The 23,215-nt window shown below is 40.7% G+C and overlaps 4 protein-coding genes and 1 long non-coding RNA gene across 7 annotated transcripts; 4 read left to right on the top strand and 1 right to left on the bottom strand.

Moving 5' to 3' along the window:
• Positions 1-3,578: 3,578 nt before the first annotated feature.
• On the top strand, positions 3,579-7,211 carry LOC135666600 (alpha-1,3-arabinosyltransferase XAT3-like). Its single transcript, XM_065178196.1, has 6 exons — positions 3,579-3,740; positions 3,838-3,909; positions 5,363-5,428; positions 5,525-5,587; positions 5,692-5,760; positions 5,909-7,211. Exons 1-6 carry the CDS (start codon positions 3,608-3,610, stop codon positions 7,090-7,092), a joined length of 1,587 nt encoding a protein of 528 aa, XP_065034268.1. The 5' UTR covers positions 3,579-3,607; the 3' UTR covers positions 7,093-7,211.
• A 961-nt stretch (positions 7,212-8,172) lies between these two features.
• On the top strand, positions 8,173-8,625 carry LOC135672198 (uncharacterized). The gene has a single exon (XM_065180655.1). It carries the CDS (start codon positions 8,173-8,175, stop codon positions 8,623-8,625), a length of 453 nt encoding a protein of 150 aa, XP_065036727.1.
• A 1,985-nt stretch (positions 8,626-10,610) lies between these two features.
• Positions 10,611-13,436, top strand: LOC135672611 (protein SAR DEFICIENT 1-like). 2 transcript variants are annotated; one of them, XM_065181110.1, is made up of 8 exons: positions 10,611-10,819; positions 11,202-11,277; positions 11,592-11,644; positions 11,721-12,220; positions 12,307-12,467; positions 12,567-12,764; positions 12,850-12,946; positions 13,024-13,436. In XM_065181110.1, the coding sequence occupies exons 1-8, from the start codon at positions 10,731-10,733 to the stop codon at positions 13,122-13,124; spliced, it is 1,275 nt and encodes a 424-aa protein (XP_065037182.1). In that variant the 5' UTR covers positions 10,611-10,730; the 3' UTR covers positions 13,125-13,436. The 2 variants fall into 2 exon arrangements, with proteins under 2 accessions (XP_065037182.1, XP_065037181.1); XM_065181109.1 differs by having other exon boundaries at positions 13,021-13,436.
• A 925-nt stretch (positions 13,437-14,361) lies between these two features.
• Positions 14,362-19,032, top strand: LOC135666581 (uncharacterized). 2 transcript variants are annotated; one of them, XM_065178171.1, is made up of 7 exons: positions 14,362-14,526; positions 14,594-14,923; positions 15,001-15,212; positions 16,694-16,970; positions 17,058-17,143; positions 17,228-17,319; positions 18,411-19,032. In XM_065178171.1, exons 2-7 carry the CDS (start codon positions 14,594-14,596, stop codon positions 18,641-18,643), a joined length of 1,230 nt encoding a protein of 409 aa, XP_065034243.1. In that variant the 5' UTR covers positions 14,362-14,526; the 3' UTR covers positions 18,644-19,032. The 2 variants fall into 2 exon arrangements, with proteins under 2 accessions (XP_065034243.1, XP_065034251.1); XM_065178179.1 differs by having other exon boundaries at positions 14,362-14,923; positions 17,228-17,376; positions 18,411-18,549.
• Positions 19,033-19,139: 107 nt separating this feature from the next.
• LOC103982831 (uncharacterized) lies at positions 19,140-20,219 on the bottom strand. The gene is made up of 2 exons (XR_010509817.1): positions 19,960-20,219; positions 19,140-19,856 (listed from the first exon to the last, which is right to left on the bottom strand). It is a non-coding gene; the product is annotated as an uncharacterized LOC103982831 (long non-coding RNA).
• Between the last annotated feature and the right edge of the window lie 2,996 nt (positions 20,220-23,215).

Below are 23,215 nucleotides of genomic sequence, written 5' to 3'. Positions count from 1 at the left end.
AATTTTAATTAGATTCTAATTTTGATTATTAAAAATATTTAATTATGATAGATTTTTTAGAGATGATTTTGATGGAAAGGATTCACCAAATTATTTATTCTTGATCCTCTATTTTCATTTATAAATATAAAGAATGTTTTAGGGACTAAATACACGATAAATATTTCTCCTCTTCAATTATGGTGATTGGATGAGACTACGAGAAGAGAAAAGAAGAGAAGGTAAATCTAGTTTTTATTGTAGATCAATATTATTGTAAGTTTGAATTGATAATAATACCTTAATAGATCAAATAAAATTTTATCTAAATAATATCGAAAAATACGTATCGTAAATCTAATATATTATTATTTGATTTCAATTATGATATTAAAAGTTTTATTATGATTTTTTAATGATGGATTGATATTAATACTGAGTGTTTTTAAATCAAAATACTTTAGATTTATTGTTTTTTATGTACGGTGCTCCTATGATTCTGATATTAAAGTTTGTTGTTGAGGATAGTATCATTTGAGGGTCGCGATCTCGATCGCTAGTCCTACGACAACGGCGGTGCCTGTGCAACATCGCTGCCAACTGCTGCAGCGCCGCGGCCGCTACGGCGGCATCCGCTGGCCGCGGGAGGCTGCGCCGAGAAGCGCGTGCGCACGGCGGCAGCAGCAGGCGGCCGCGCACCTCGGTGGCGGCGGCGGCGGCGGCCACGCACTGCGGTGGCCAAGCAAGCGGCGCCCGCGCACTGCGATGGCCACGCAGGCGGCGGCCATGCATGCGGCAGCCGCGCGCCTCGTTGGCCGCGTATCGCAGCGGCCACGCAGGCGACGGCCGCTGGAATTAGGGATTCGATTTTCAAAGTTACAGTTTTGCCCTTACATATCTCACTAATTTCGTTTCATAATTTTTTTTTGACAGTTCTGCTCTTCAGAAATTCTATAATTTTACTTATAGCCTATCAGTAAAATTACATTTTTATCCCTAATAAATTGAGAATTTTTAATTTATATCCTTAATTATAAAATTGATCAATAATTTATTTTTTTAATTGTGATTGAATATGATCATGATTATATTTTGATTGTTTGATTGGATTTAATTTTGATCAAATATAAAAAATTAAATTTTTGATTAATTTTGATCTGATTAGATATAAATTATAATAAATATTTTATCATTTGTAGGATCTTGGTATTTTATATTATTGTATTAGTCTTGTAATCGCCAAAGTTATCTAACTCATGATATTAAGAAAATAATATTCATAATAACACATATAATTAGGAGATTTTGAATAATTATGTGATGAGGTAAATTTTTGAGTTTAGGATATCAGTTTAGGATTGTATTCATAATCCTTACGATATGAATACAATTTTTGAGTTTAGGATATCAATTTAGAATATCCGTTTAGGATATCAGTTTTTGAGTTTAGGATATCAGTTTTTGAGTTTTTAAGTTTTTGAGCTTAGGATATAATTTTGAGCTTTTGAGTTTAGGATATCAGTTTCGAATAATTTCGAATAATATTCATAATCCTTATAGTTTAGGATTGTATACACAAATATAACAATACTATTCTATAAGAATGATATTAGTATTCCATAGATAATTTTTGAGTAAATACTAGATATATCAATATTTCACCTAAAGATAAAATATAGATGATATCAATAGTGTATTATATCTTAGAAACTCGAAACATTAGTATATCTATAAGAATCAGATTATGACATACAAATAAAAAAGGGCCTTTGATCATTTTCATAAGCTATCGAAAGTAATGATTTTTAAAAGTGATATGATATAATGAAAGAAGAGTTAAAATTGATGGACCATAATAGTATTTGGGAACTCACTGAATTATTCAATAACTATAAAAAAAATAATTATAAATGGGTTTTTATGATAAAATATGATTTAACGGATAATATCAAATTATATAAGGTCAAACTTATAACTAAAGATTTTTCTTAGAAAGAATGTGTCGATTATAATGAAACTTTTTTTCGGTTTTTAAAAAAGACTTGCTGAGGTTCATCTATTATTAGTAGCTCATTATAATCTTGGATTATATCATTATGATCTTGGATTACATCAGATGGATGTGAAAATAATATTTTTGAATGAGAATATAGATGAAAAAATTTATATAGAAAAATCTAAATGATTCAAAAAAAAGGAAAAGAAAAGTTGGGCTTATAAACTTAGAAAATCTTTTTATAGTCTTAAACAAACTTTCAAACAATAGTATATAAAATTTTATGATACTATTATTTTCTTCGAATTAAAAAAAATATTGTTGATTAGTATATACCTGAAAGTTAGTGGAAGCAAGTTTATTATATTAGTCTTATATGTGAATGATATTTTGCTTGTTAATAGTGATATTGGTTTATTATGACTATCTTAAAAAAGATATATTGATTTAGTCTTGGAGAGATTTAGTTTGTAATTTTATTTAGCTAATAATACACGAAGGATTCAGTCAAAACCAGTGTCCAAAAAATGATTTAAAATGAATCAAATGAAGGATATCTCTTATACATACGTAGTTGAAAGTTTATTATATGATCAAATCCGTAGACAATCATATATAAGCTTTGTAGTTGTAATGATGGGTAGATACTAGAGCAACCTAGAAAAATAACACTGGAAAACTATAAAAAAGTTATGAGGTATCTATAGGGGACGAAAGATTATATGTTCACGTTATAGGAAATCAGATCAGCTTGAAGTGATAGATATTCATAAGTTAATTTTGAATTAATTTATAAAATCAACTTATAAATATCTATCACTGATCCGATTCCCTATATGTAAACATATAATCTTTCGTCCCTTATAAATTAATTCGAAAAGTAAATAATTTATATGTTGGATTTATATTATGGATGAGTAGTTTCTTAGAAAAGTAATATTTAAAGACAATAATACTGAGATGAGAAGTGGAAATATGGTTCAATTAGGTGCTTTTAAGAGGATCATCATTCCATATCTTGATAGCTCACACTTTGCTCATTAATAAAAGGGGTCAAATATGCCTAAAAGTTGATACCTTCCATTGCATCAACTCCTCCTTCGTTGCATACATTCAATCCAGTAGGCGTCGCCATTGGCGGCGCATACTGAGACTACCAGCGCACGGCGTTTCTTTAAGAAAAAGGTAAGTCTCTTTTCCAATTTCTCCTTATTTACTGTTTGTTGTTCGCAGCCATCTTAATTTTTCTTATGTTTATCTCGTACCACCTCTATTGTCTTAATCGAAAATTATGTACCTATTTCTTTAAGAAATAGGTCTTCGCAGAGGAGCATAAAAACCTGGGCATGTGCATCAGCTTGCGAGCCAAGGATATGCATGCTGAACTAGTGGTCTTTGAATACCAGTAGAACATACTTTTCTTGCTACAGATTTAACATGGAATGGCAATATGCAATACTGATCCATGCAACTTTCCGCTTCAAAAACAACAGTATGCACAAGGGATTGGACCACATGGGAAAGGTCATAAGATACGGTCTCAAAGTCTTGAAGCATTTCGCCACCGAGCTATATAAAGCGGGTAGAGGCGTCTGAAAGCTTCATCGCAAGCTTTAGGAGAAGAACCCAGACATGAGGTCCTCTGATAGCTTCAGCCATCAAAACTCGAGGAGGCTCAGCCTCGCTGCCCTCTGTGGATGCCTTGTGATCGTGACCGCGATTCTTACATGTCTCATGGACTCCACTTCCAACACCATCGCTTCATGTGAGTCCAGTTGTAGGAGTTAAATGTCCGGTGTTTCTTTCTTCTTCATGGTATGCTGCTTACACCATTTGTCGAAACCTGGTTATCTCTTTTGCAGTAAGTCTACAGCTATCGAGCTATAGGAATGTGACTTTGCACATGGTGGAGGAACCCAACACCGAAGGACAAGGTCAGTCATTGTTGTCTGCTTTCTTCATGATCTTTGTACTTGTTGATTCAGCTACAGCTTATGCTGATTTGAATTGTCTGATACTGCCCTAAGAGATAGTAGACAAAGAAACTTACTGAACTAGAGAAACTATACCATTCCGGATTCACAGCAACAACAAGATACAAAAGATTTTCTTATGCCTTAGGTGTTCTTTTAGGGAGAAAGCAAGAAATTACTGATGCAATAAGTATTTCCAGTGGTTTCAATTGTTCTACTGGTGAAATCCATGTGATCATCGTCTTTCCTGGTAAGAGTCTTTTTCGTGTATCAATCCACAGTCCAGCTGAAAGCGATAACGTGGTAGTAGGTATATTGCGCATGTTCCATGGTTCTCAACCCTGAGAGTAACAGCCATCACTTGGTCTATTACATGGAAATGGTCATCACACGTCGATATATATATATATATATATATATATATATATATATATATATATATATATATATATATATATATATATATATATATATATATATATATATATATATATACCCTTGGACGAGTTGATAGAAGTAATAATATCAGAAGACAAGAAGGAGAAAAGAAGGGGACTCTTAATGCATGTTCCGTTCGGAAGAGGATACCAGTAGCCGTATTTTCTGTAAATAGTCACCAGTCTGTGCATGTTCTTTTAGATATGGTTCAGTCATTCGAAGGGTCTCCACGTACTACATAGAAAGGTGCAACTCCAGGTGTTCGACCAAATACATCTCACCCAGTGTCGAGTGAGGCCATAACAATGTATGATGTGGCACATAGAATTTGAGAGTCAACAGTTCGTGCCACCTTTGATTGATTCGAAAGTCTCTTCCATGCATGGGAAGGTCAACGCTTGGACAATTGGAACGCCTTTAATTGAACCAGAAGACAACTCTTCCGTCAATGGGAGGTAAACTTTAGCCTTCTTCTTCGGCTTCCACAAAGGATTTGGCCACCCGATGCGAGTTTGACCTCTTAGGTAGAGTTGGCAGTGGATAACTTGGATCGTAATGCTCGCAGAAGTTGACCTGTGGGTGGCTAATGATTTAAGATCAAGATGGATGTATAGCTTGGCTCCGCTGGCAACTTGGACCAAGTAATCTTAATGATGAGTAGCCAACTGATGAAATGGGAGAGACGTAATAGTTGACTACAACCAGTTTCAGCTTTAAGACGTCGATTTAGAACAGGAGATGATGAAGCTTATCTTTCTTGTTTGACGAGCCTCTGAGATGGCTGTGGTCAACTGCCAGCTTGTATTTATCTCATTCTAAAATTTGTAGAATTATATAGTACTTGTATTTCTTTTTAATCTTTGCAATGGAGATAGGGTTGCATTCATTAATCTTTTAGAGAAATAATAAAGTAAATCATAAGGTATGTTCAATAATGTCTCCATCTGAGAAAGAACTACGCATACATGGATTGCAGATGTAGCAGCACCAAAGGTTCCACAGGCATTGAAAGAAAACCAAGGAAGGAAGGAATCAAGTGCAGGTAGGTGTATTTGCTAGCTCCATGAACAATCAATCATACATGTGCCTGCAATAGGCCACATATCAATCAAGTCACTCTCTGGTGCATAACCTGCAGATGCAGTTTCGACTTCACCTTCTTCAACAATGGAAGAAAAGAAGCTGGATGAATCAACCACAGGTGGGTGCAAACTTCTCACTGTATAACGTGTGGCAGTACGTCAGGAACTAAGAGACCCTACTACAGCAGTGCTAAAGAATAAGTTCGCACGGTTACTTTTGCAGGCAATCAAACTGTGCCACTGCAGCAACAGTACGAAGAAAAGCAAGGCGGTGGTGATGACTCGAGCTATGGTGAGGCTTATAGAACTCATTGGATTACCTTTGATCGTGAAACCTTTATCGATTTATGTATGCATAGTATCGAACTGGACAACATGAAGTAGAAAAATAGCGATGACTCGTCAGTCATCAACATTCTGTTCTTTGGATTTTAATGCAGAGAGTTTGGTCAAGGAGAGCAGAGTGGTATGTGATTTTACGGCGCCAAGATCAGATACGTGTTGGATGGATGGAGACGTTAGGGTTCTTGGGAAATCATCCCTCGTCTTGTTAGCTTCGCCACCTACAGATCGAGCTCCCACACACAACACGACATGGAAGATCAGACCATACCCGAGGAAGTGGGAATCAACGATGGAGCTCATCAAGGAGCTCACCGTGACAGTGGCAGCTGAGCCTGATCAAGCCCCTCGCTGCATGGTGAACCACAGCGTCCCCGCTGTATTCTTCTCCACCGGAGGATTCGTCGGCAACTACTTCCATGACTTCACCGACGTGATCATCCCCCTGTTTATGACCTCGCGACGATTCAACGGGGAGGTTCGGCTCGTCGTGACCGACTTCAATCACCAGTTCATGGACAAGTACCAGCAAATACTGAAGCAGCTCTCTCACTACCCGGCCATCAACTTGGACGCAGATGACAGAGTGCACTGCTTTCCCCATGCACACCTGGGTCTTTTCAGCCACAGAGCTCTGGGCATCGACTCCTCCAAGTCTCCAGACGGGATCTCCATGAGCGACTTCAGAAGTTTCCTGAGGAAGTCCTTCTCACTCAGGCGAGCGCATAGCAAGGAAATCGACCTCCGGTCGAGGAGGAACCCGAGGTTGCTGCTAATTCTCCGGAAAGGATCCCGGTCTTTCGTCAACGAGAGAGAAGTGATGCGGATGGTGAAAGGACTCGGGTTCAAGCTGATCACGGCCGGGCCGGAGGAAACAAAGAACATCTCTCGCTTCGCGCAGGTGGTAAACTCGGTGGACGTGTTGATGGGGATTCACGGAGCAGGGCTAGCAAACATGGTCTTCCTTCCTCGGAATGCAACGGTGGTGCAGATCATTCCTTGTTGCGGGTTGGCGGACGGATGCAGATACATCTTTGGTGAGCCAGCTCCTGACATGGGAGTAAGATACGTGGAGTACGAGATAAGAGTGGAGGAGAGCTCCCTGGCGGAGCAGTACCCCAGAGATCATGAAGTTTTCAGGAATCCCATCTCGATTCAGAAGCAACAAGGGTTCAATGAATTCTGGAACATATTCCTGAACAAACAAAAGGTCAAGCTTGATGTGCCCAGGTTTAGGAGCACACTATCACAAGTTCTTCAGTCCATCAAGCATCAGAAGTAGAGAGGTTGCCTGAGAAGCCTGTTTTCTTCTCTGTTGCTTGTAGTCATTTATTGGTTCCATTTGGATTTCTTGTACTCAGAATAAGCAAGTCCATGAATGAAAAGTACAACATCAAGATTTGTGTTGGCACTGAGAGAATTTGAGGATGAAGAGAGAGTTTGCATTTTGGCCTGTGGCCTTCCTGCAGTTGGTATGAAAACAGAGCAACACAAGGGCCTCTATTGCCAAAAGAGTAGTTTATAATGCCTTGAAGGAACTAATACTCAGATATCAATAATATACCAAAGCATGGACCAAATACTAAGTCTCTAATACTAGTCTTACTTCCATTCATAATTAAATCAAAATCCTAATCTATTCGAGTTTGAATTTAATTAGGACTCCTAATACTTACCGATCGTACTTCACTTGCTTATTTTAGAAAGAGATTGCTGCACCAAAGAAGAAGGCAGAATTTGTGGAGCTCTTCCTTGGAGATGCGGCTGAGAGAGCTGGATACAACTGGAGGAAGATTGTGGACATGGACATGAGAATGCCTGATTGATTTCCTCTTTTCTTTCTCGTTCTTTGGTAATAAAAGCCCTTTCGGATTGGTAGTCATCGATTTGCTTACTAACTGGGAGTAGTTCTCTCAATCAAACAAGAAGCAATTGAGAAAGAACTTAGACGCAGCACCACACCTCGCTCTGGACTTTGAATCTTTCACCATCACTCTAAAGAGAGGCAGCTCTTTTTCTATTATTACCAGGTCAAACAAACGAAAGCACGCCGGAAGCACGACAAAGTCGTCTTCTTATCCTTACGACACCAGAACAGAAAGATGCGGCTTGAACGAGTCCAAGAAGTCCAGCATCCATGTTCTAATATTAGGTGCACTACAGCAACAGACGCGCACCAGTGTCCCAAACCACAGCTACGTGACAAAGGAATGGAAAGAGATAAGCAACAATAGCTTGATCCATCCACCTTCTTACGCTTCCTCGTCACTCAACCATCTATATAAACGCCCAGCATGATCATCATCACCGACTTGTTGTAGTTGCTTCGAAGGCATAATATTGTTGCCTTGGATCAGAAGCAATGGCCGCCTTCTCCTCTTTCCCCGCTCCGTCGGCGTTCTCCTTTGGATCTTCTCCCCTGCAAGGACCCAAACTCCACATGAAGCGGAGATCAACGTTGCTTGTTGCTGCCTGTGACAAGGACGCCAATGACCACCACTTCAGCGGTCGGCTCGTCGACGAGAACATGGCCGTGCTCCGTGAGAGGATTCACGAGATGAAGGTGGGCGTGAAGAAGTACGAGGCGCCGTCGGAGTGGATGGGGTGGGAGAAGCAATACCACGAGAGATACCGATTAGATGTTTGTGAACTCATGGGGATGGTGCAGAGGTGGTTGCTGAGCTCTCGGCCCTGTGTGGGCTTGGCGTGCGTGGCGGTGGTCGCGTTGAGCTTGCCAACGACGGTGCTCGTGACCGTATTCTATCGAGTGATGTCCGTCGTTGCCGGAGGTGGTGGCGGCGGCGGTGGTTCGTGAGTGAGGTGGGCATGAATCGTGTTGGTTAACGTACGTGTGCATGAAAATGTTGGATCGAGTTGACGTGTAGTAGTGGGGTGTTTGTACTATCGTTTTGCTATCAAATGAACGCACAGTCCAAATAAGAAGCCCACAGTCCGTATAATTGACGACTTGCTTGTGAACGTATCGGCTGAGCCAAACGAAATCCGACTCAAGTTTGGTTCGATTTTACACTCGATCCTGTCGTTAAAAATCTGAACCGTCAACGAAGAAATCAAAGGTCAGAAACAATTCCTTGTCTTTTATTCTTTAAAAGAAAAAATAAAGTAGAATCAGATGCAGATTACATGAAGGAAACTTTATATTTATGTTAAATATCCATATCATACGGACGTATCAGATCAGCTACGTACAAATCAAGGCAAGGTTGGGTTCCAGTCTATGGGAAGAATTAGATGGAGACCATGAAAAATGACTTTCTCTTCTGTGTTACCATTCAAGTCAATCTTACATAGGAAGTCCCACTCTCCACGCGGATGGAGTTGGTGATCCTTTTGGTGGTGTCATCTGAGAATAAAATAACCTCTGATAACGAGGGTATGAGAACCCATCAAGGATCTGGGAATAATGCATGAACGTCCACAAGACCTTCCGTGGATGTCGAACAGTCAAGTCTTTATCCACGTGTTCCCGCGTCCTTCAGGTCTACCGCGCCTTCACGACACGGAAGGCTTCCCCGCAACTAACCTTGTTCGGTATATTCTCAGATATCTGACTTAATATATATTAATCATAGTTTGACTCACTCATCAACAATAAAATTATTAATGGATTTCTAACATGATATCAAAGCCTAAAGTTCCCAAACAAAAAGATTTGAATGAGCTTAATAACCAAAACCAAGCTTACGGTGTGAACAAAGTTAGTCATAACATTGATCAAGCTATGGTTACCGACAAAGTTAGATACATCACCTACTCTTATAAGTAAGTCTAGCCCAGAATCTATCTATCGACATAAGCTTTTGAATTAAATTGATATGTGATTTAATATACATTAATCATGACTAGTTTGACCCACTCATTGTTAATTGATTTATTGATAAATATCTAACCATTTAAAGCTGTGACTTCTCTTGGCAACTTAGAACCGGTCAATTTCGGTTTGTCTTAGATCCTCTGTGTCGGCCCCCACTGTCGTAGCAATTTAATACGATCGGTAGGTGTACAAGTCAGTCTTTAATGCGTTCGGTTAAGTGTTCTCGATGGTTGAATGAACCACATGGGTCGGAGCTCTCAAGATCAGCAGAGCTTGCTACCTTTAAACTCGATACAGACTGCATGGTTGATGGCCGTCTCTCTCCGTCAGCAAGGAAAACCCAACCTTGCATTGAAATGCCAAGTCTCAGAAGCAAAGGCTTCTACACTGATGCATGTAGAATTCCTCTTATCAATGGGACTCGGTAGAATCTTCTTGGTCTTGGCATTTCAATATTCGACTTCGAACTTTCAACATGGAGGAACAGAAGGGAAACTCCTCACAGGTTGCTGTCATTCCTGAGAATGATGTGTTTGTCCATGATGCGACCATGAACTATATATAAATTGGGCAAGTCCTGCGGCAAGTCAGCAAGAAGGATTTTTGCTATTTGATTCCTGCACAAGAACAGTTTTAACGATTAAATCCTGAAAACTCCCACATCAACCTGTAATAGTATCACCCTACGTTGTTGATTTAGATACGGACCAGATCGCAGTCGCAAGAGCACATGAGGGTGATGGGACGTCAGCTGTGTGCGAGAGGTTGACGACAGTCGGGCGTTGGAGAGGGTGCACATCAAAGAAACTACATCAGTGAACAACGAGGGCTCAGAGTCTTCTTCCACAAGCCAACCTTCCAGCTTCCGACCTCCTTCTCGGAACCTTCTCCTATGGTAAACTAGACAAGACCATAGCGGCCCTCGTTATAATCCCCTCGTCTCCCTCTCGATTGCTTCCCCCGTCCTTCGTCGTCCCTGCAAGCCTGTACATCCTGTCCTTCCCATATCTTTTCTTCTACCAACCGAGAATTCTCTCTTATATATACTTTGTTCTTCAGTTCCTTCTTCCCTGAAACGAACAAAGATGGAGGCTAAAAGGCGCTGGGATGACTCCGATGAGAATTCGGATCAGTCGGGGGATAAAAGAATCAAGCGCGTCCCTTCGTTCTCAACGTCTGTAGCCCTAATTTTCTTCAGTTCATCTCTTACCATGATCATTTTATGATTTCCTTTTTCTGTCAGGAACCGATTCTAAATACACCAAACTGATCGATTGGTATTTTAATTATGGGAACAATTGATCTTATGCAAGAAGTTCTTTGCATCTTTCCGAAAAGATTACTACTCTATTATGACATGATTTTAGGCTTTTTAGACTATAATTTGATGGAGTCGTGACAAGGAAGATCTTAGATTCATACAACGACACCAAGCTGTTTAGTCAACTGCTATTTTGTGATGCATCCATAGATACATATTTTGTTCCTATATTACTGAAGACTATTCAGTGTTTATCTGGTGATGAGATCTGTGTCTTTCTCTCTCTCTTTGACAGGGTGATAAAAGAAGCTGTCACGGCGAACAAATTGCAGAAAGCATTTTTTGCCTTGGAGCCGTTCCTTCGCAAAGTGGTAGGAAGAGATCTCTGATAAAGCATTAATGTCTCACAGAAGCATCCCATAGTGTTTGACTTGGCATCTAAATTAACCCTCGTCGGTCGTCTTCTTTCTTTATTACTCTAAAATAGAAAAGAATCTGTTCCCAGGTCCCATTTTAAAGCTGCAATATCTGCAGCTCGATACGCTCATTATTGCATGTAGTAGCTGATGACCACCATTTTCGTATGCTTCTATCATCAAAGATCAGAAGATTAGAGTATGTTGTGGCATCTGAATTTATTTGTCCCTCAAGTCATGTACTTTATTGATATTGGATGTCTTATTAGGTGCAAGAGGAAGTGGGAACACTGATGCACAGAATCTACTCCTGCCCTCCAAGGTACAAGAATTCGCAGCTGCTTGGGAACGCTGATCACATATGAAGTTAACCTAAAGAAGTATTTGCTCTCTTGCAGGTCCATCCAAATGCAAATTGAAGCTACAGATCAATCAAGCTTGAAACTTATCTTCAAGAGGCCGCTGTCACAGCCCATCTTCACCGGAACCAAGATAGAAGACATCGAGAACAATCCTCTCCAGATTCTTGTTGTAGACACTAATAGTGGTGTGGAAGCTGCCTCAGCGTTGCGCCATCTACTCCCTATCAAGCTCGAACTAGTTGCACTGGAGGGAGATTTCCCTTCCGGGGTTCAGGAGGATTGGACCAGTGACGAGTTCCAAAACAAAATAGTGAAGGAAAGAATCGGGAAGAGGCCACTGGTCGTCGGAGATGTCAACGTCACGCTAAGGGATGGAGCTGTGATCATACCCGAGCTAATCTTCACCGATAATTCAAGCTGGGGAAAGAGCGGGATGTTCCGGATCGGTGCTCGGGTTGTGCCGGGTAGCTACGATGGGCCAAGAATTAGAGAAGCCATGACCGAGCCTTTCAAGGTGAAAGACCACAGAGGAGAATGTAAGTTCACTGAATCTGGCACGAGTACTGTTCTTGCATTTGGCACAAAGAAACCCTAACATTGCACGAGTACTGTTCTTGTGCAGCGTACAAGAAGCATTATCCCCCAGCTCTGGACGACGCGGTATGGCGGCTCGAGAAGATCGGCAAGGGTGGTAAGTTCCACAGCAAGCTTGCGGCCAACAAAATCAACACGGTCCAGGACTTTTTGATGCTGTTGTCTGTCGACCCGGATCGCGTCCGAGAGGTAAATTAAGCTTGAACCCGTTGTCGGATGCACCCATGATGCATCTGAAGTTGCTAGCGAACGTTCAGCGATGCTATCGGCCTTCTCCTTGTGCGTTAGATACTGGGACAAGGGATGACAGATCGGGCGTGGGAGGTGACCACCAATCACGCGAAGACCTGCATCGTGGGCGACAAGCATTACGTGCACCGAGGCCCCAACTGCAACCTCGTCCTCAACTCAGTTTGCGAAGTTGTGAGCATTATCGCCGGAAATAACACGTACGGCTTACAGGATCTCATCAATCGAGATGACAGAGTAAGTGCTCTAATCAGATGTCGCTTGATGACTCCTCGTACCTTTCCCCAATGCAAACCCAGTCCCTCTTTTAACTTCCCCGCAGGCCTGCGTGATGCAATTAGCTCGAGAAGCGTACGAACACTGGCATGACTTGGAAGAGTACGAAGCATTGTCTAATGGAGATGTTCCTTTAAATCACAGTACGTTAAGAAATTGAAGAACTGTGATCTGTATGCTTTCTCGTCGTGGTTGTTCTAACAGCTAAGCTTCTCAGCAGATGTGCAGATGACACAAGGTGTTGTGGAATCATTGCCTCTGTACGCTGACCAAGAGAATGGATCACTGCTGCGTCAGTTTGGTCCTCCGCAGCCCTTCTGATCGATCTGCAGTTAATCAGCACATATGTCATAGTGATACGAACTGCGCGCCCTGATTGCTTGCACCGTGAGACTAAGCTCGGCGAGCAACGCGAGGCGTATATGAATTCTTCACCCCGTTAGCATGCTGTGTAAACACTTGTTGTTTTCGATGGTTTTCCTTTACTATAATATGGCTCGAGATGATTATATATGCATGCCGAGAAGCATCTGATCGGAAAATTTTCTCGAGCGAGGATGGTTTCTCGAGCCCTATGAATGCCACTGGGTTTCTATAACCAATACCATAAACCAAAGAAATATATAAACCATTTTTAACTTGTTATTTCGATTCAAAGATTTAACATGGAAGGATCTATTCCACTCATATGTCATCCTTTTCTCTTTGACCGTTCTTGTTTGCGGATTGGCTTGAGATAACTTACAGGAATCATCCACAAAGTGTAGAACGCCCTGTGTAACGCGTCTTCCGAGGATGACCTTGTCGAAAGCAGAAGAGTCAGTTATGTATGACTTATTCTATTTGGATCAACGCCTACCATATAAGGTAAGAAAAACTCAAAAATAAATAATTAAATATAAAATTAAAATTCACTTGGTGCCTAATTTTATTAAAAAAATTCAAATTATCACGATGTGATATCGAATTATGAGCTCACCTAAGTTAATTTAAGCTCATGCATAAATATCCTTATTTATATATTCTCGTATAAATTCATCGTTTTTTTTACCTATTCATTTCAAGATGAGTTTTTCGGAGGAGTACCACATTTTCATAATATACTTGGAAATATTCCAACCACCTATCTCTTTTGTCTTCCTTTTACGGACTGGAGATGAACCAACCTAGCTATAGTATTTTTGCTCGATGTTATATTATTTTTTAATAATATTAAAAAATAATAAAAATAATTATGTAACGCCTATGTAATTAATTGACCTTTTATTATGTCAACGTCGCGCCGGCGCCGATTGTCTTGGCGCGTTGCGACTGATAATGAAGCCGTCGCCGACCCGAGGGACCAACGCGCCGATCCAGGCCTAGAGCTGAATCCATTCAATCTCGTCCGGACACGCGTCACTTCTTTCACCGCGACTCCGCTTCTTGTCCGTCCGATCATAAAGCCCCATAAATGATGGAGGGAAAACTCGGCTGACGTGCGCTACTGGTAACGACGTCTTCTTTTAAGCGGCGTCATTAATTGGTTAATCACCATCCCATCTCTCCGTTTAATTAATTGATGAACCCTTAATCCCCTGTTAATTCCCTCCTCCTTCCCTTCCTTTCCCTGCATTCCTCCTATCCATCGACAACAATCTGCAACCCTAATCGTGATTCTCTTTCCTCCCGTCATAAAGTCTCCTCGACTCCTCCTCCGTCCGATTTCCCAACCAAAACCACGGTAAATTTACCTGTTCTTGACGGCTGAATCGGGGCGCCTTGATCCGGCTGTCGACGGGTTTGTGCAGATGTTCGAGACGAACTTGAGGTGGGGGCGTGCGCACGGGGAGGATCGATTCTACACCACCGTCAAACCATGCCGTAACAACCGCCGCGGCCACCAGCGGGGCCCGCGAAGGTCCCAAAACGGCGTCGCATCCTCCGCCGCCAGAGAGTCCCCTTCCCCCCCGCCTGTTTCCAAGGAGGATGACCGAGTTGGACTGGGGAAGCCGGCTTCGAAGCCCCTGGCCGCGTCCGCTTCCCCTTCCCCTTCGTCGACGGAGGTCGCTCAGCCCTGTAACTTGGACCGGTTCTTAGAGTCCACCACCCCATCGGTTCCGGCTCAATACCTGTCTAAGGTTCAGAACGTTTCCTCCTTTTTACCCCGTTGTTTTTTCACGTTTGGAACTTCTGCTTACAGTTGCTTGGATATCAGACAACGATGAGGGGTCGGAGGACTTGCGATGTGGAGTTTAGCCCTTACTTTGCTCTGTCGGACCTCTGGGAGTCCTTTAAGGAGTCGAGTGCTTACGGTATCGGTGTTCCTCTTCTTCTTAATGGATGTCACAGCGCCGTTCAGTATTACGTTCCTTTCTTGTCTGGGATTCAGTTATACGGTCAATCGAACAGGCCGTCTGCTGATTCTTGGTATTCATTCTTGACATAGTTTGGAGCATTTGATTTTGATTCTCTTTTACCCATGATAGTTCTTAAAAGCTTATGAACGTTCTTATTTGTCTGTTCTTGGTAATATGTCCAGCCTCAGATTAAATTTGGTCACATGGAACGAATAACATGAGCTTGCATGCCATATTTCTTCTTATTAAAAGAGTGGGCATGTCAAATTCATATAAGTTCATTTATGTAAATTTGTTATGGCACTGAATTCTGATAACTTCTAATTCATAGCTGTAGCGATATTGTAGTTTTAGCCTCACAATATCTATTTTTGTGTAACTAATCTAGTTTTCATTTAGTCTCTCAATTATGTATATTTGAGCCCACATATTGGGAGTTGGCCTTTTGTGAAGTTAGTTTGAATGTTTGCTCCATGTGAAAGTCATTTCTTTTTCAAATATCTGCAGTTTATTACTTGTTTGATCATTGGTTGAACGAATGTCTTGTGTGCATCAATGCGAATTTATTTTGGTTTTGAGGCCATGAGGAAGACAATTGCAGTTTTGTCAAACAGCATTTATATCATCTGTAAGTCATATGTCACTCATGGAGACTAGATATTAATTATAAATTACTTACCCATGCTGTAACTTCATGGAAATGGCTACTCTATCTTGAATCTTTTAGAAATTGGCTTGGTATAAGAAGGAATTGGTCAAGAGTCGTGGTGTAAGTCCAACCCATGGCTGATTTTCCAGTAGATGGATTCTCGGGATTGGACCTTGTTGGTCCCAATTTGGATAGTGGATCATATTTGAATTGGGCATTGTTTTCGAAGCGCTACTGCATTTAGCAAATCATTGATGATTTTTTGAAGGTTTGGTAGCTAGTTCGAATTATCAAACTCAAAACACTCAGTTTGTGTTTTTCTCCTTCTTGTAATTTTTGTTTTTTCTTTTCATGACTTAGTTATATCAAGTTAAGAGGACATCTGCAATAAATTCCATTCAGTATCCATAGAGACCTTTTTCATAAAAATGTTGTGCTGATTGCAGTAATTAAAATATTCCATAGATTGTCTGTTCCTTGTCTGGGGAAAGTTCCCATTTTCCCATTAAAACAGTCTCCTGATTGTAATACCTAATGTTTTGTTTGGCCTTGCATTTCTTATGTTGGAAGAAGATAACCCCATCTTTTTCTTCTTTGTCTGACAATACCATCACTAAGATACTTAGGTCTATTGCTAACTGTGTATTACAACATATCCTAAGGCAACCATTTTAATTATTTTTTGTTTCCATGCACTTCAGATATCATTTCTGTATTGATAATTTAATACTAGAGAGCCTTTCAATATCCTTGATATGGAAAATCATGGCTTGTTGAAAATATTGTTTGGTGAATCAATTTTAGAAGACTTGTGGGAATAAATGGTTATTCTGCTTGTTTCTTAAATTGTTAGTTATTTGAGAGTGTATGACTGACTGCTTGTTTCTTAAATGGCAACTGAGCGAGGAGAATGATAGAGATTGTCATGATTCTAGTAGTAACAAGAGTAGTAATGGAAGCAGCGACTGTGGGAATAAGAAGGGCCTGAAGGATTCAAGCACATGGATTTCAAACCAGACAAATCAGAGTCTGAGCAAGTCGTATGCTAGTGAGAAACAAGGACACAAGCAACAGTTATCCTCAGGCAATGATATTTGTTTTGGAAATTCTCAAGGTTACTTGATCTTTGAGTTCCTTGAACAGGATCCTCCATTCGCTCGTGAACCCTTGGCTGGCAAGGCATGTTTCATAAGTTATCATAACAGCCAAATATTGTGCTAGGGTATTGAACCTGTTTCTGATGATGAATTGTTTTATTCCTTTCAGATTTCAGATCTTGCTCGGAACTTTCCAGCACTAAAGACTCTTAGAAGTTGTGATCTTTTGCCATCTAGTTGGTTTTCTGTTGCATGGTAAGATTCACTGACAATATCTTATGTGATATCTGTCACAGATGATACCAACTCTTTTTCTTTTCAAATCCATACGTGATGCAGGTATCCTATATACCGGATACCAACAGGCCCAACACTAAAGGATCTGGATGCTTGCTTTCTGACCTTCCATTCCCTTTCTACACCAGCTAAAGGCAACGTCTACTCTTCTAATTTTTACTGAGATTTAATATGACATATACGTATAGGAGGTAATCTTCATAGGAATTATGGTCTGGTGAAGTTTAGTCTTTTTTCCTTGTGCTTATCTTTATTAAATTTTCTATATTTATGTTTTGACTTGAGGAGGACCACGGTGAGGCTGTAAGAGGACCTCGATTGTGAGAGTTATTTGGATAAATGTTTCTATCTTTATATCATATGAAAAGTAGCTTCTTTGCCTGAGAGTTCTTAAGCCATCTTGGATAGGGTGTTAATGGAGCTCAAAAACCGGACTCAAATCTTTCCCATAGTTTTGGGTATGGATCCCCATAATTATACAATAAGCTTATTGGGTCACTTGTGGACCCTGGATGTATACCAAATTATGTCTATAAATCCAATAATAGAACGAATCTAAATATTGTGGATCATATGTATGGTTCATTGGCTGTTTATTGCATTTGAATCCAACATTTTATCTGATCCAATAACAACCTAATGTTAATCACAGAGGAAATCGAACGTCCAATTTGGACTTTGAGGAATCTACATTTCCTCTTTTATTGAGCGGACAATTTTCAACTTGATCACTACTGCTGTCAAACTGGAGTTGGCAGAAGAAAATATTTTTTGCTATATTTAATTTTAAATCTGTTCTCCGCGTCAGTTTCCATGGCTTTTTAATTAGGAACATCCTACCCAGCATTTGTCAGCTTATCTCTGCTACTGTTTCATGAGCAAATTAGAAAGGGAATGGAATATTTTTAAATTTTATTTAACAAATCTCAGTAACTTGTTACATATGAAGCATGAATAATTACAAGCTTAGTCAAAGTTGTGCAAATGCATTTGATGACAAAACACATCAGCGTTTTTTTTTTTTTTGCTTGGTGTAGTTGCCAGTCTACATGATTGGACATTTTTACATGTAATAATATATGTTTGAATTGATGGAACCTCGAAAATGAGATGGTTTAATTTGACATATACTGTCCAGGCTAAGTCTATTTCGAGCGTATCATATTTTTCCGGCTAAAAAGTATGCTTACATGTTTTGTTCCTGTGTCCTGTGCTCTTCATGCAGATGCTGGTGGTGCTTGCCAAACTGTTACCCATCCGCAGGGGGTTCCCAGGATATCTCTGCCAGTTTTCGGGTTAGCATTCTACAAGTTCAAAAGCACAGTATGGACTCCTGGAGGATCTGAGTCGCCACTGGCAAACTCCCTCCTGCAAGCTGCGGAAAACTGGCTGCAGCTGCGTCGTGTTGAACATCCAGATTTCTCATTTTTCGTTACACATCATGCGTACCGAAATTAAAACCCTAGAATGGATGAAACCAATCGCCTAAGGTTAGATCGACGATACTCACCTTCTGTCGGCCCTTCATCATTTTAACGGGTCTTTGCATAAGATTCTGAGTGACTTAGGATTAAAAAAAAAAAGGGGGGGGGGAGCCGAAAATTGTATGAAAAACATGAAAAATGGTAGTTGAGATACCTCCGTTGAAAAAAGTAAACAGAAAAATAGAATAAAAGAATATACAAGAAAGAAAGTAGTTGGATCCGATGGATGTCAAAGGGGTAAATGTTGTATGGTTACTTTTTATGACACTAACGACTGTGTCTTTTAATCATGGGATGAATTCTTGTATGGCGCTCGGTTTCGTCTTAATATCTGGTCATCACAATTCATGGATATTTAACTTCTTATATGTATCGTTTTGTGCATCTTTGTATGCCAACTTCTGTTTGAAGCTCCAACCAAGAAGAAGAAGAAGAAGAAGAAGAAGAAGAGTAAAAGCGGAAGGAGCGTATACTCATAAAGCCGGCCTCCATATATCTTGACTGAAGTAACGACACAAACAAATAGCGGACATCGACGTTCACGGTGAGTGTCACGCGGGCACTGACCGCTGACGGTGTTTCTTATTCATGACCACGATGCATGGATATAGTAGGCATATATAAGATCCTTGGAGGGTACGAGCGGAGTCAGCAGCTTGGAACTGGTACGGCACAAGCTGCGGCCACCTTCCGTCCCCCGCTGATGTATCTGCTCAAGCTGGGGTTCTTCTGGTACTGACAGAAGCAAGGCGCCTGAGACTTGAGCTTGGAGCAGCACAGACTACTGGGCGGCGAAGAGTTGAAGATGGCCGCCGCGCAGGGCGTCAGCTCCGTTGGGTTGCACGTCGCCGCTTCCACCGATGTCGGGGCGCGGAGGAGGAGCAGGGCCGCGATCACGCAGAAGAACACAACCGAGGACTTCATCTTGGAAGAAGCTTAATTAGTAGCGAGCAGGAGGAGATGAGACGATGGCACAAGTGGAGGATCGAGCTACCTATTTATAGAGGAGCTACTGCCGCCCCCCACCCCGGACTTTTGACATGAAAATTAAGCCAACTCGCAGTAGGGATTCTCAACCTCGCGAAAACATCATTGACGACAGTGTTGCTGTTGAAAAAGATGCCAGCGTTATGACGACGGTGTGGATGACCAAAACGTCATTTAGAATCCCTCAACCGCCTGTGAAGCTGATTAAGAACAACAGTAGAATCATTTATGTCGACGCAATCATAAATCACGAAACTTCCGAGGATAAAATTGGGGATCATTTGTCCGCCAATGTGAATCTACCGCGAGGTCAGGAAACAGGAGCTGCCAAACACCCTTCCGGTCGTGAACACCATGGATTGCGGGCAAAGGTGGCGACTTTGACAACCAAACACCCTTCGCTTTGACGACAAAAGCAACATCATCCGTAATCTAAAAGAAATTACGAGGAAGAAACAAGAGAAGACTCGTGTAACGTCTATCCAGGGATAGGAGCACCGTCCCAAGTCTTCGATTGGACGTTTGTACGCACACGACACGCAAATCTTGATGACCAGATTGAAATTTTGGTTACGATGATTATTTTTATAATTTATTTTGGAACTTAATTAGAATTCGTAGATCTCTCGAATCTAATCAGAAGATATCTGAAAATAAATTAGAACAAGTGCTTGACGTGAAATTAAAAGAAATAGAGGATCTTTCATCAAGTGAAAAAAAATATATATATATATCTCGATATATTTATCTAAAATTGAAGATACAAGTAATATTCATATTTCGTTGTGAATATTCAGAAGAATATGTTACCAATGTTGATATAAGGATTATCATTATGAAGCACATATAAAGACTAATTAATATTTTACTATAAAAAGGTTAGAAATCTATCCAAATGATTATGTTGATCAAATTTATTTCGTATTTGGAGACCGGTTTAAGAAACTTGACATTATTGGTTTTAGAATTTTATAATTTATCAAGATCAATACGATAGATAAAGCACATGAAAGACTATTTTGGATTGCATGAGTTAGAATAAATTTTAGAAAGTGCTACACACAACACATCGAAGGAGATAGCATAAACTTCGATGCTTTTCATAATGTATTTTTACAAAGTTTAATTTAGGGATGGATGTTTGAATATTAAATTAAGCTTTATGATCATATAGCATTTTAGTTTAGAAGTCTAGTCATAATAGAAGTCTCTATCATAATTGGATTCAAAGTATTAAGTTTATCATTTTATAAATAAATAGCTCACGTGATGTTTTGTATATACATTTAAGATGAGAGATAATATAAAGCTGAAAGAAAGGAGAGGTATTCTACCACATTAAATAAGATGAATTTGTGAAAACAGCCCTTATGTTTGAGAAATTTTTATAACATGTCTTAACTTTTAAAAATTTCATCACTTAAAGAAATCAATACATCCTTATCTCTATGAGTGCCTTCACTTTCGATTATCATCCCCTCCATTATGTCCATTATGTCTCATCAGACTTATCATTATCTTTGCCCATTTCATTAAACTTGTCTCGATCTCACATGAGGAAGGAAAGGGCTCTTGTCGCTCTCATGTGAAGAAGGGAAGAGTTCGATAATAATGACCCTTGTCATCCTCGGCCATAATCATCATGAACAAGGGAGAGTCTATCATCATTATTGATTGCATAGGGACAAAAATAACGATAAATCTAATAAGATAAAAGGGAGGAAATATAATTAATTTAGGTGGCACAAGGGCAATGCAAGAGGAATGTAATTCGAAGGATAAGAGTAAAGCTATCATTTATGAAAAAGAAGATGTCCTTTTGATAATTTTAAAAAATTAATGTGAGATTTTCTCAAAGATAATTTTTCTTTTAAATAAATTACTCTTCAATAAAGTCATCAGAGCTTTTTTTATTTCTTAGTTTCTAATAGATTGAGACAAGTTTTTGTCTTCTTTCCCCGGGTCAAAAAAAAAAAAAAAAAGAGTCTACTAGAGAACAACAAATGGTGCATAACGGAACTCCATTTAGTGCAGTGCAGGGAAGAAGAAACGGGACGGCAGCGGCAAAGTGTAATCAAGTCCATTAGGTGAAGGTAGCTATCACAGTACAAGACCACCGTCTAATGGTGGGTGGAAAAGACAGCTCCACAACACCCAGCATGTTGTTTCAGCAAGAACAGTAGCAGAGTCGATCGACATGTGTTGTTAATGATGTCGATCCTATGGTGACTCTGAGACACATCTCATTGCCCATCACATGGCAACAGCTTCGCCATATATCGATGCTCAGCTCCTGCAAAGATGGAAAATGACATTATAAGCTTCCGAAACCTAAGCACAAGGTCGTCTCCTCCTCCTCCTGCTTGCACAATGTGTAGTTTCTGTCACAGCACTAGGGTGGCCATGCCCTCGGCTCCACCCTCCATTATTTCTGATGGCACACCAAACAATGGCCGATGGTCCCTCCCACGCACCTCAATAATTGGTAACGGGGCCGTCGAACTTGTCTTTCGTACGTTCGTCAAGCCCACCCCATGCTGAGCATTTAGTGCCGATCATGTGTTTGATGAGGGCGTTGGGAAGGCAAAACTCATTATTGCACCACACTTACCGTATTATCTAATTTTATAGTGTCAGTAGGTATCGTCGTTCTCCTTTGCTCATGTAAATGGGGCCTCCAAGCAGGACTGCACATATTTCTACGTCATCGATGCGAAATATTCTACACGCAAGGATTGTGTTGCACCCCCCACCATCACTGGAGTCACCCAAGGTTGTGTTGTCATCTTCTACACAACCTAAGTCGGGACGAAGCGGACGGGAGGCCAGCGTGTGGGGGAATTCACAGCAGACACGACACGCAAGAGACGGTCGCCACCTGGTCATGCACCGCAAACAGCGGGCGGCGGCACAACACCGGCAGATTTCCTCTCCTCTCCTCTCCTCCATGGTATCATGTTTTGGCTGCCTCGTGATGCACGCAACACCATCGGCTCCAAACGAGAAGCCTCCTCACATCACCCACCGTTCGAGGACAGGCCGCGATGATGACAGAGATCTTGTGAAGATGAGACGACAGCTCAACAACACAGCCCGTTGGGCTATGGAACGGGCCACTTAGCAGAGAAGGATATGGTAGCTGTCTTGGCCGATGGTGACCGTGAGACCGCGGGCCTCGTAGCAGCAGTATTGGATGAGGTGTCCACAGAAAACGATACTGTTGACCTGTTGGTTTCGGCCCTCCTTACCACAGCCGAGACGTCGTTGGATAAGATAGGACGAGTCTTGGCCTCTGCTCGTCGTACAGGCTATTTTCTCACGTACGTGGCAGAAAGTGAATGGCTTCTCCTCCAAAATATCTCCCGTCTGGCCCAAAATATCTACAGTCTATTTTCTTCGAATTCCGATTGCAATGTTGTATAGCTACAAATTGTGGTCCAAACTAAAGGTAGACTATACTATTATACATGTATTTCAAACGATTCGGTATAAGAACCAGACCTAACCGGACGAAAAATTCAAGAATTGGGTCATTAATCGATCCGATTTAATTATTAGA

This window comes from Musa acuminata, chromosome BXJ1-4 (genome assembly GCF_036884655.1).
Source record: "Musa acuminata AAA Group cultivar baxijiao chromosome BXJ1-4, Cavendish_Baxijiao_AAA, whole genome shotgun sequence".
NCBI classification, from domain to species: domain Eukaryota; kingdom Viridiplantae; phylum Streptophyta; class Magnoliopsida; order Zingiberales; family Musaceae; genus Musa; species Musa acuminata.
Note: the sequence above shows the minus strand (reverse complement) of the source record. Positions and strands in the feature narration are given on the sequence as shown.